The following is a 13,202-nucleotide window of genomic DNA, read 5'->3' on the forward strand; positions in this document are numbered from 1 at the left end:
ATCTCCTATGCTGGACTTCGAAGCTTGCAGCTATTTCATTCTCCCTCTACATCAAACTTTAAAGTGCTCTTTGCAAAAGGAGAAATATTGATCTCCAAATAAATATACGTTAGTTAATTGTGCATTTATATTGATGCTGGAATGCTGTTTACAGCTACAGGTTGCTTAGCTCTCTGTTAGTTAAACTGTTGCTTTCCCCTGACCAGAGAAGTACGTGCAAGTTCAGGAATGACAAGCAATAGAATTGCCTTGCTGTCCCAAAGGCAGCTTATTCAGTTTTGAATGTGGTGCTCAACTTCTATACTGAATGGATGCAATCGGTGTAGGAGCAGAAAATGATTCCATCCCAGTGTGTTCTGGGAGTTTGGGAGGCAGGAAATTCTGCATCCATATGAAACCAAGGGTTCAAATCTGCCATCTTAAAGCCCAGAGGTGAAACTGCTGTAGTGCCCTAAGAATCCCCCTTTATTCTGCCGTAGTGACTGTTGTCCCAGTTACTCTCTAAAACAAGGTGATGCATCAGTGCAGTTCCTGGCACCAGCTTGCTTGTACTTAATGCTGAAGGAATTACTATTGTTAATCCGCTTTAGTGTATTATACTAGAGTTCACTCCAGAAGACAAAATCAGGTTTTCAGATTCTCTTTATTTCACTGGAACAAGTGACTTCCCAATGAAGCTAAAATCTCCTATTGTTCGGAGAAGGATCTGTGGGCTTTGCATTAGCTCAACAAATGAAACACTCCACCATGAGATACATGTATAATGCTGCTGCTTCCTGCTTTAGTGTTTATTCCCCTTCAATCTCTCCAGTCTTATGGCTTCTGTGATGCTTTGGTTTTTCTTTTTTGTTGTTGTTGTTGTTATATTTGTTCCATATAATTGTATGGTGGTTTTCCTCTCTAAGTTAGAATGATTTCAGGTGTTTCCCTATTAGAATATACTTTGTAAATATTCTAAAACTATAGGACTGTAGGTGAAAGGCCTATAATAGCTGTGACAGTTCTATCCTGGTTGACGTTGAGCTAAGGTAAATATCAATCTAAAGCATTTACTGATGGTTTTTCTTCTATTCCTGTTAATGGATTTCTTGGGATCTGTAGACATAGTCTCATTCTTTTGCCATTTGCTAAAGTTTTATACACTGTTTATATATATTTAAAGCACATTTATGCAGCAGCTAAAAAAAAATGTATAGCCTTAAACTGGAAAATATCTTCACAGACTTAATGTGGAGAGGAGGTTCTCAGGATTTATTTCCAATTCATTATGGCTGGGAAATGGGGACCTTTGTCAGTTTTGCTCAAGAAATAATCCAGAATGGCTGTGTGCGATCACAGGACAGCCAGTGAAGGCTTTCTGTCAACAGAAGTACAGGCAGACTCTGCAGCTTGATTATAAGCAGAAATGAAATCAAAATGAGCATGTCATATTTTGTCATAAGGAATAAAGGAGGCAGAGAGCTTGAGCTGGTAACTCGGAAAGCACATGCTGTGAAAGGGAGTTCTCTTCATCAGTTGCTTTAAGGCAGAGGTGATTTGCTGCTCTCCTTAGGCTGTATGAAAACCTCAGGCTTCAATATCAGAGCTTGGATCTGAGCATACTCAACCCAGGGTATGTCCTGAAGCCTTCTGTACCTGTCCCTTCTCTCTGCTGACCTGTGGTAAGTGCTGAACATATGTAAGGTCCTGGAGAAGCTTTGTAAGACTCCTCCAGGTGTTGCACCCTACATACCCAAGTATCTAGGCTTATTCTATAAGATCCATCTGAGACTGTGCTGTAAGCCCACTTGCAAATGGGGAAGCTCAGGCTGAGTGCACACCTCCTGTCTGGGCCTTAAAACATGCTGATTTCTGTGACCTGGATGTGGTTTTGCTTCTCCCCAGCTGAACTACAAGGCTTCCTAGATCTACAGCTAACATCCATCTCTTCTGTCTCTTTGTGACTCACAGTTGGCTGGTTGGAACAAGCAAGAGCAGACGCTGACTGCCTATTAGTGGTTAATGGGGTGGAGTGATAGACAAGTGATAGCCCAGCAGGAACTGAAGAGTAACAGGAGGGCAGACTCTCATATCAGCATTTCAGGCAGGCAGACTTTGAACATCAAGAAGAAAATGTCCATTCCAGTAACAAAGCAGTGCTGACACATTTACCCAAGCGAAAAATAAAGGGGACAGAAATATGGCTTTGTTCTCAAAGGACTATTAATACAAGTAAGTGTATTTAGGCAGCATACGAAGGTGCAGAAGAGGACTGTGTATGCCCCCCTGCCCAGGCCATGTTGATGGTTCTCGTGTCCCTGCAGCCAGTCCCCACTATACTCTGTTGGGCCTCTGCCCTTATGATTGTTTGCTTTTGATACAAAGCATGAAGAATTTATCCTGCTCCTCTGCTGTGGGGCTGTGTGTGTGGGTGTCCACCTCCTTTCCTTGCACCCCACTGAAGGAGAGGTATTAAATAGCTCCTGTGAAGGCTCAAACTCAGCTCTGACAATTTATTACAATGCAAGTTGGAATCTTTCACCTCTGTGTAGCTTGTCTTTCCTTTTAAGTAAAGCCCTTGTTTAAGATTTGTCAATTCCGTGCTTTTTGGCACATTTAATTGATTGTCTGTGCTTTGGAATGGTAGCAAAGAGACCAAAAACAAAGCCTAAAATGATGCGCTGTTAAATCCAATTGAGAGTCTGTGCAGTTAACGTCACCATAAACAAGTAACAACCGCAGTCCTCAGCTGATGCTGAGTTTTAGACTGCTGTATGGCATTTCCCAGTCTGTGCTGCCTAATGCCCCTCTCAGCACAATTACTGCATAAACTGAAATGAATGTGTTGAATAAATACACTAACTACACGTTCTTTCTCTGGAATTATAACAGTGAAATTTTGAATCCCAAACAGAGATTTGGGATAATGCACTGGGAAGATGTTTGTTCTTTCTTAGCAGACTCTCCAGGCACTCTTCTGGTGTTCAGAAAGATGTATATGTTTCCCACTGGAAAGCAGTTTATACCCAGGCTTGAATAAACCTAAATATTAATGCTTGCTGGTGCTTGGATGTCTGTGAGCTTATATCCTAACAGCTCCAGACTGCCTACTTGACATTCAGGAGAAGTAAGCAGGGAGGCTTATTTCTGTGCATGTTAGCACAGAAGATGGTAGCTTTGCAATGTGTGCAGCACACGAGATGCTAGAAAATTCTGTGATCTATTCAGATCAATGCAGCAGAATACGTGACAACTTTCTTATATGCTTGTGTGAAATCAAGCAGGTATGCTGAATCTGAAGTATGGCCCATTAAGGGGCCAGCCATCCTGTGGGGGTGTACCAGGTAAGGGAAGGCATCGTACCTCTCTGCTCTGCCTGGTGTGTGCTTGCATGCAGGTTGGGTGCCATGACAGATGGAGAGCATACAGCTGTTAAGAAGCATTGCTCAGGTGGTGAAGGGCCTGGAGGACTGTGAGGATTGGCTGAGGTCCCTTGGTTGGTTCAACGTTCCTTCTTGTAAGAAGGCTATACAACTAAAATGGCAAAACAAAGCAGAAAGGTGGTGGTGTGAAGCTGAGCTTCTGTTCCAGTTGAGTCTGAGGCTGTGCCCATTTGGAGGCCAGCCTTTAATCACAACTGGAAAAAGAGGATAAAAAAACTGGAATGGAGGGTAGAAAAAAGAGGGGTGTATTCTTAGCATGGACGATCCTGGTTTCTTCAAGCAGGTTAATCCTCGAGTTAGTCAAATGGTTGGAGCTCCATCACCAAAGAGCCCTACATCTCTTGCAAGGAGCTCAGCCTTGCAGAGTAATTTCACGGTCTGCTGGAAGTTGTGCTTCTGCCTTCCTTTGTATTGCAAATATTTTTCCTTCTTGCTGCATGTTTGGGTTTTGATTTTCTTATTTTTGCAGATGTGCAGGCACTGGGAGGGGTGCAGGGCTGTGTGATGCTATACATCCTGGCCCTGCTCTGGGCCTGCCTAGTGATGTCAGCAGCCTGGGAAATGAGCTTCTGACACTGTGGTCATAAATCTCCTTCAGTTTGCTTTCGTCCTTGATTTTCAGCTTAATTTCCAAGTGTAAATCTGCTTGCTGAAAACCCCTGGCACCTTCACTTTCCCTCCTGCTGATTTCCATGCATCTGGTTAACTTTTGATGCGTGGTCAGCATTTTATATTGCTTCTTGATCCCCTCATTTCTTGAAGAGGTAGTCTGTGGGTTCTGTAGGCTTTCTGCTTCTTCCCCTTCTCTTTCCAGCTCCCCAGTACAGGCAGGCATGTGCTGTTGGTGTATTGCTGTGTGACAGCAGTGTGAGCAGCAAGCTGGCTCCATCACTAAAGCCCAGCTTGCTTGGTAATTGAGTACTTAAAATACTCACACGAGGGCAGGGGCTTGAAGGAGGACATTATGCATGGCTGTTGCTTAGCTTTAGCACCCTTTCTCTACTTTGCCGTGTGCACCTGTATTACTGCTTATTATTGTTAAGCCCTTGATTGGTCAGACCTCCACATTTCTATGTGTTTCAGCCCTGCTGTATTGTGCCCAGAAGTAGGGCTTATTGTGCTGCCACTAGAGGAGCAGGTACAGCATTGCTTGTGGAGCAGAGGCAGTCTGGCAGTCTTTTTCCGAATAATTATGCAAATAAGCAATTAAATGAAGCCTCCTTTCAGGCTGGGGGGGGATAGAAATACAAATTACTGATGATAAAAACTGGAATGCAAGTAACATGTAGATGATACAATGAACACTTTAGCCAAGAGTCAATGAGAATGTTGAAAAGGGTGTTTCCTCTTGCAGCAGACCAGTAAGTGAAAATATAGGCTTGTTTAATAAGCCATGTGCTTGCGGCTAATGTACTGCTTGAGGCTATTGAAAAAGAAATCCAAAATGTCATGAAGAGTGGTAAGAAAATGTTGATTAATGTAACAGACAGGAGCAGCATTCTACAAGTGCAGAGTGCGGTTCAGTGCTTAAGCTTGTAATGAGTATTTTGTAACCATGGAGAATGAATGAGGTGATCCTTACTGGGTAATATTTTACATCATTTTCATGTGAAATAAGATGGTAGTATTCCACTAGCGATGGATGAAGGGGAGAGTTGGAAATGTACCAGGCAGACTTGCTGTTCAGCTCACTACTTAAAAAATAAAGTGAGTGAGAAGCCAGTGCTTGAACTGGAGATCACTGGAGCTATGATGATAGTGTTGTTGACTAAATTCTGTAGATATATAGAAATACAAAGGCAGCAAAGTGGTTCATCCCTCCTCAATCTAGCAATGTCTTAGCACTGGGGGTGCTGATCTTTGGTAGTGGTGGGTTGTCCAAGGTGCGTGGTCAGTTGACAATGACTGCAGATGTATTCTCATGCAGTCCAGAGTGGTCGAGACTGCTCTTGGAGTGACAGCTTCTGGCTTGGGGGACCTCAACAGGTACCCGTGTTCCTGTCTTCCAGGCCACCCGAATCTAAGTCAGCAGAGATAAGAGGAGGCAGGGAGATAACAGTTTGTATCTTGCCTTCAAAGTCAACAGTGGTATTCATCTCCTAAGTTCCTATATCAAGTTGAAAATACTCACTTCCAGGCCAACTCTTCAACTAGAAAACATTCCTGGGCATTCATTTTAGAAAGCTCTGGGTTCAATTAAAATGTCAGGTTTTACACTTCTCTGTGAGGTTTCAAAGTACATATAGCCTTCATCCAGTCTTTCCTAGATCTATCGTTCACATCACATGGCTTTGGTGTTCCTTATTTTAGGCTTGAAATACCCTCTTGCGCTGTGCTGCCTTCTGACTTCTTGCTTCCTCTCATCTAATTTCTTCTCTGTGTGCATCCTCAACTTTCATTGTCTGTTTGGAAAGTAGGACAAAGGAAAGTCTTGATTCCTTTCCCCAGCTCCTCTTGTAGTGTAGCAGGCATCAGTAAGCAGCTGCCAGTGGTTCAGGCTGATCCTACATGGTTGCATGATTCCTTCATTAGTTGCTGGCTTTCCCATGATTTGCAGCTTGCCGGGAGGCTCGCAGTAGCTTCAGCCCCTCTTCTCCTCCAACTTCATGAATGCAAATTGTATTGCAGAAGTATATATAGAGTAGTAAATCCATATTTCTGATGTTACAGCTACCTGCAGTAGTAAGAATGATCTCATGATGTGTTTTTAAAATACAACAGAAGTAGAAGAGCTTCAGATCTGCAGTAGAAGTATATTTATGGCCAAGTGGCTGAGTGGGTACTGCCAAGTAGAGAAGGAAGATCCATAAACAAAGTTGTTCTAGAGATGCTTGAAATGAAGTACTGTGCAGGAAGAATCAATCAGATGGTCCTATTTATTCTTCATCTAACACAAAGGAATGTTCTATCAAAATGACAAACTTCATATTTGGGTTTTTATACCAGGCTAATCATAGCAAACCATTGGAGTTTGATTTTTTACAGGTGTGGGTAATGAGAACCTTTCATGCTGTATTTGCTTTAAAATGGAGCAAGGAGATGAATCCTCCCCTTTTGAAAGTATAAATATAGTCCTAATAGCTCAGCCATGGAGAGAGGCTCGCACTATGGGCAGGTTGTTCTATTCTGCTGTGTAGTCGCACCTTCATGAGGACCATCTTTCCCTAACCAGTTTTAAAAGCTGACTGTGGATTACGTAGATCATTGATATGAGCATCACTGCAATTCCTTTATGACCACAGAGTTCTTTCACTATTTGTTGTTTTGATTGATCACTATGAAGTTCTTTATGTTCCCCCAAGGGGTGTGTGTTGCACATATCCAGCATAAACCTCATTCACATTTCAAGGAGCCACTCAGCCCCTCATGCTGTCTGTCAGAGTTGTGTATGCTGGGCATTAGGAAGAACAGATGCCTATTAAACATACCTGTTTTCATTCCTTTTTATCATTTTGTGAAAATGAAGCTGCCTTATTGTTACCCCAGGAAGCATAAGCTTGTCCATATAAAGCAAGACAGCATTCTTCCAGTTGCTGTTCTACAAAGCTTGTTTTCAATGGCAGCACTTGAGTTTGTGTTGCTTTTGAGTGGTCTTAAAACAATTCAGGCCCTTGAGTTACCCTCTCTGAGAATAGCAGGATGTATTTTTCTGCAGGTTTTTTTCCAGTGTTTGGGAAACATTGATCCAAAAGCTGCTGCGTATCTGCAGAATGTCTCTAGGCTGCAGAATATTTATTCCAAAGAACTCAAATTCTGAGTCCAACTGCTTGGCATCGATTCAGTTGGGTTTTTCTTCATTCCATGAGCAATTGAAATAAAACACCTAATAAGCTCTTAGTTAATATTTCTATCTCTTGACAGATGTTGCTGGAACTCTTTCTGTGCATATTTCTGTTGGAACACTGTACTGAGGATCCTTTGTCCATTTTAAATCAGAATCAGTTCCTCTCATTAGCTCAGTACTGTGGTAAAGAATGAGTGCTGCTGTAAGTAATGGGCCAAGGGTGGAGGGAACCTTCTGATGAAAGATGCTCTCTCAGAGTGATAAGAACACAAGGGCCTACAGAGTTTGTCACCAATAAGCATCTGTAGCCAATTCTGTAGTCAGCCACTTGTGATTTGAATGATTAAATAGCAGCAGAAAGGTAGTAAGGTTTAATTACCCACCATAATATCAGTGCATGGGAGATAATAAGAAAGATGTTCAGAAGGACAGAGACTGCCAACATCCTATGTGTGGTGTACCAGCATCTTCTTAAGGGTGTGCTTGAAACGTGTGGCTTTTACTGGTGTTGTAGTCTTGCATCTGCTGTCCTGATAAAACACCCATCCTGCCAGATACCTCCACGGATGAGTAAGCAACAGAAGCATATAGTTGACTTAACTTGAAAGCAACCTGCAGTGCTACCCTATGCAAGCAGCCCAGTGAAATATTGTGAAGATGAGCATGTGTAAAGCACAGTAGTTTGTCTTACTTAGCTGCCTGCTGAGGCTGCTTGTTCCAGGGCAGCAGTGGTCATTCCCTGCACCTGCATGTGTGCTATGCTTGTCTAGGTGAGCTGCTGGGCAGCAGCAAGCTGAGCTACTGTGTGGGTCCTCCTGGTTGGTGCCTGTGTTTGCTGTATCCCATAGTGGCACTGAGCACACTGCCTGCTTGCTTTATTTAAGTAACACGGAGTAAGAGGAGGATTGAAAAAGGGAGAAAGTTTAGTGTGCCATGTTCTGTGAATACAGAAAAGACACTGACAAAAAGGCTCAGAATTGCCAGGATTACCAAGAAAATCCCCAGTGCAAAAATTGACTGATATCCCAGGTACTTAAAGCAGTAAGCATCATGTGAGATACCTACTGTGGGTAGGAGCGCTGTGTTAAGTTGTGCAGGGAAAATATTCTCTTGAGAGAATTACCCTGAAGTGAAAGAAAATAAAACCACAGGTTACTGTGGGATGTTGAAATTGCTTGGATGTCTAAAAGACGAGAGAGGGGAGGAAAAAAAAAGAGACAAGCAGGAGAGAGAGGGGAAGAGGAGAGCTGGGAAAAGGGGAGAGCATAAGAGACGGAGGGTGTGCAAGAATAAGGGGGGAGAGGATCTGTGCCGTGCACTTGGCTGAGCATCGGGAAGGAAAGCTTCTACCAGAGGATTTCTCAGCTTTAGATGCCTGCCGGCTGTTTGCAGGCACTGTTAGCAGGTATCTGCGTGGTACCCTGAAGGATGTGGACTGAAGGCGAGTCGGAGGGACTGCAGACTTTAGGCATTGTGGTGGTGGTGTGCTCCTCTCTGAAACTTTTGCACTACCTCGGGCTCATTGACTTGTCGGACGGTAAGAGAGATTCCCAGTTCTGCAGCTCCTCTTTGCTTCTGTTCGGGCAGGTTTCAGGGAAGGCACTGTGAGCAGCAGGTAGGCAGAGGGAGGGAAGTGTGGTCTGTCTGTGTGCTGGCTTCTCAGGGTTGTCTTCATCTTTATTACGAATCATACAAGCTGCTGAGAGGGAATTGGGCTTTGTGCTTTACTGGGGACTTCTGCTTGCTTTCAGTGGGTTCTAACAGCCAGAGAGGATCTGAAGCTGTGATTTTTTTTATTATTATTATTATTTTTTGCTTTCTGTGTTACCTTATCTCATTTTCTTGATTAGTTTTCCTTGTTAACTTCTTTCCTTCCTTGAAAACAAATTTAATGCCAACCTGGAAGAGGAAAAAAAAATCCCTGTTGGGGTAATAAAAGTACAGCTGACAGTTCGGTGCACGAATACTTATTTTTACCTTTAAAAATAAATAAAATAGCAATTAAAGTAAAAATAAATGACATCTACAAACGAAAAACTTTCTGGTGAAGCAAAGGAGATTTTTTTGTTGTTTTTTTAATCAAACTGACCCCTCCAACTCACTGTGTGTGTTCATAGATCGCTGACTGTTCCAAGTTTGTCCAGGAGAGTATTAGCTGTAGTGAAATACTGGCAGAAATCCCTGTGCTACTTATTCATGCATCTCCAAGCATGGGTTAGCTGAGGCTGACAAAGGATTGCATAGAAGTAAAGGCAATTTGTTTGGCTGGCTAATGGGAAAAGCAAGGAGAGAAATGGAGTTCTTGCCATCAGATTGTCAGTGCTGCTGTACAATCCTCCTGTGGGACTGAAGAAAAGTGTTAAAACTGGCCTGAATGAGAGTGGTACTTATTTATACTACTAGAGGGTGAAAATTGTTATGTACTTGTTATTACATGTGTTGGTATTGCCTATTACAGAATGAGTATCACGGGAGCTTTTAGCTTTCTCTTAGTGTAGCACTAGAGTTCAATTATGTAGTTACAAATAAATGAAGATACCTGGCAATAACTAATTCCAAATAATGGCAGGAAAAAGTGCTGACCTTAAAAATGAGCTGTCAAGTCAAACGCTGAGGTAGTTGCATTGCTGCCTCTTTAACAGCACAAACACTTGTATCCCTTCTTTCCAGATCTCATTACCTTAATTCTGATGTCTGCTCTCTTCAGAGCAATTGCTTTCCCCTGAAGATTCTCCAGCAAAGTCAAATATGTGGCAGGTGGGAAAGTTGTCTGCTCACAGATGAAATGGGCAAAAGAAAAGTGAGCAAATAATCCAAATTACATTCGCTGAACAGCTCGGGATGTGTGTGTTTGCTGTCATCAGTCAATCACTCGATCCATTCAAGTGTAGAAGGATTTAAGAATTTTCTCAGCTCCTATTAAGGGAGCACTGCAATAATTACTGATACACGCAGTGCGTGATAGCTGCTGCTCTTATCTGACAGATCAGAGCATGACTACAAACCTTCTGGGCTTTGAGTTTTTGCTGGAATTTTTTCTTGCTGCAGAACAGTTCATTTGGAGACCAAGATGCATTTATTTGCTATTCACTAAACTGTAGGATCACACACAGAATCACAGAATCACAGAATTACCCGGGTTGGAAGGATCTTGTGGTTTTTCCCCTTCTGACTCTTCACTTGTACTGAGAATTAATTACTTGTATAAGTAGTAATACTGATATAATGCAAGTGCTTGTTAATGGAGTGCAGTGCAGATTTCAATCACTAGGAAATCCTTAAAGATGGCATTACGCTCTTGTTCAATGCTCTGCATGGCTGTAATTGGGAAGGTACAGTGGGTATTTGCATCATCAGAGAATCATAGGGTGGCCTGGATTGAAAAGGACCACAGTGACCATCCAGTATCAACGCCCTGCTGTGTGCAGGGTTGCCAACCACCAGACCAGGCTGCCCAGAGCCACATCCAGCCTGGCCTTGAATGCCTGCAGGGATGGGGCAGCCACGTCCCAGGCAGTGAGCTGAGTCAAAGATCTGCATTCCTCACTGTAGCAATACATCCACAAGCAATTGAAGTCATTACGTGCCATTTGGGAAAACATCTGGGGGAATTCTGTATTAACTTACGGCTGGGGAACAATAACCTTCCCTGTAATGCAAGAGTCAGTCCTGGCTGTACATCTGTTTTATGAGTTTGGCTTTAGCTCAGCTTCTTTGCTGACCATCCATCCTCTAGAGATGTCTGAAGCGTTCATAAATCATCTTTCTTCAAATTAGAGAGATCCAGATTAACTACACACTATGCTGTTGGACTAGTTCAGCACTGACACAGTAACACCTATGGAGAGGTACCAAATCCTGAAGATAAGTGGAATAAAATGCATCTTTGAGTGTGTTGGTCCTCAGAGTGCAGTTATTTCAACTCTTTGAAAAGGTAGATAACAGCAGGACAAGGGGTAATGGTTTTGAGTTATAGGAGGGGAGATTTAGGGTGGATGTCAGGAGCAAGTTCTTTACTATGAGAGTGGTGAGGTGCTGGCACAGCTGCCCAGAGAGGCTGAGGATGCTCCATCCCTGTAGGTGTTCAAGGCCAGGTTGGATGGGGTCCTGGGCAGCATGGTCTGATATTAAATATGGAGGTTGGAGGTGTCAGAGAACTACAGCTGATTGTTACAGCATGTCTGCTCAGAAGCACAGGGTGGTGGGTACCTGGGCTTCAGTGCTGCATTCTGCAGTGTCCAGTTACTGCAGGATCCCATTGCTGCTGGTTTTTGTGGTGCAGCTCCTCCTGTCTTTGCTCTCTGGTGTGAATTGCTGGCTTTTGCTCAGCAGGATACCTGCTGGCAGGTGCTGGCTGGATCCATGTTGCTTATGAATTTTCTTTCCTCGTGTCTTTCCGCAGTGTTCTATAGCACTTCGCTTACCTCCATGTTCTATATTGGTTTTTTTAGTCATGCAAGTACAGTGCAAAGGAAGAACATAAGAATATTCCCTTTTTGAATGCAAGGGGATGAAAAATAAATGAAAATGTTCACGGAAGTTCCAGAGGAATTACCTCCATTACTTCATGCACCTGCCTCTGTGGCAGGGACTGCTGAACTCTTTTATTTTCTTAATGTGAAAGGCAGAAACCTATAAAATCTGTAAATGGACGTCTGCTTATATGTTAAGGAAAAAGTGTTTAGCCTCAAGGATTGCATGGTTACACTTCTGAATGCCTGGTTAGTTGTGTAATGGAGCATAACGTGCTGCAATATATACACTGCAGTGGGGCTGTTTCTCCTCCTGCTCAGGTAGAACTGAAGAGAAGGATGCTCAGGCTTACATGCGTTTATAATTATTTAGCTTTTCTTATAAAAAGCTGCTCAACTAATAGGTTGAATTCCTTTGAGCTTTCATGGTTCCCCTCTCATACTGAGCTGTCCCCAGGGTCCCCTGCCTGCCCTGTGTGCAGGGAGCTGCTGGCTCCCAGCTGGGGCTGTAGTGAACTTTGTTTGCTGGGTATTACCTTCCATTTCCCTGTCTGGTGGCATTTGCTAGTGCCAAAGGAGTCTCTCCAGATTAGCTCTGACAGCCGCCTCTGTGGCTTTCCTCAGCTTCAGCCTCGCTAAGGAGAGGGAAAGAGTTTGACACGGTGGATTAATTGAAGTCATTCTGCTCCCCAAGGAACTTAATTTGAGTTGTTCATGCCATGGCCACACTAGCACTGTAGCAGTTAGCATCCAGCACTCCTTCAGACAGTCAGTTCCAGTCTGTAGCTCACAAGGCTTTGTTTAGCAGCAGAGATTGTGCCACAGCCCTCCAGATCCATGGGGGCGATGCAGTTAGAAGCTGTAATTATCCATGGCTGTGTTTGGAAGAGCATGCTGCCCTCCTCAAGTTTGGATGTGTATCATAGCGATCCTACTGCCGACCTTTCTGCTGTAACAAATTACTTATTTGTTCACATTGCAGTATAGCTTCACACTTCCTTGCTCTTTGTTTAGCTTTGTGTCTACGTGTGTAGAACTGCTGCATGCATTTGTGGCTCAGCAGGCTGTTTCCTTGTGGTTTCACAGCTTGGCTCTGTCACTCTGGTTAGCACCTAGATCAGGTACATGTGGTTTCTGCTACAGCTGTTGCTTCCCTTTGCAGGGTTCTGCCTGGACTCCCTTGCAGCGCAGCACTGCTGTATAAAACCCCTTCTTTTGCACCTTGTGCTCATGTCTCTTGGCTGCTTGTCATAACGTTAGCAGTGCTTTACAGAGCCGGGCTGGATGTTGTGCTCATTCAGCTCTCTGCCCTGCACCAGTCCCACCCTCCCAGATGGCTGAAGGCTGCTGTTCTTGCTTGAGTTTCTATGATTAATACCTTATTTGCACTTCTGTTAAAGCTTGCACTGTCTCCCATTCTGGAGGGGAAAGATAAGTACTTACAAGTGGAAAATGGCAGGTTATCATGTCCCCCAACTTATCAAGATGTTTATTGAAAAGGTTATTAAAGGTAGTGCTAAACAC

The 13,202-nt window shown here is 43.4% G+C and overlaps 1 protein-coding gene across 7 annotated transcripts in view; it reads left to right on the forward strand.

Annotated features, from left to right (window-relative positions):
- Window positions 1–13,202, forward strand: part of KCNIP1 (potassium voltage-gated channel interacting protein 1) — a 206,074-nt gene that overhangs the window by 173,982 nt on the left and 18,890 nt on the right. The window contains exon 1 of one of the 7 annotated variants that reach the window (XM_015876307.2): window positions 8,514–8,743. The exons of the other annotated variants lie outside the window; for them this stretch is intronic. Coding sequence (XP_015731793.1) covers window positions 8,635–8,743 — 109 coding nt within the window. The 5' untranslated portion in view covers window positions 8,514–8,634. Of the gene's footprint in view, window positions 1–8,513; window positions 8,744–13,202 lie in introns of those variants that run through there. 7 annotated transcript variants of the gene reach the window in all.

The sequence above is a fragment of the Coturnix japonica genome, chromosome 13, assembly GCF_001577835.2.
Source record: "Coturnix japonica isolate 7356 chromosome 13, Coturnix japonica 2.1, whole genome shotgun sequence".
NCBI lineage: Eukaryota > Metazoa > Chordata > Aves > Galliformes > Phasianidae > Coturnix > Coturnix japonica.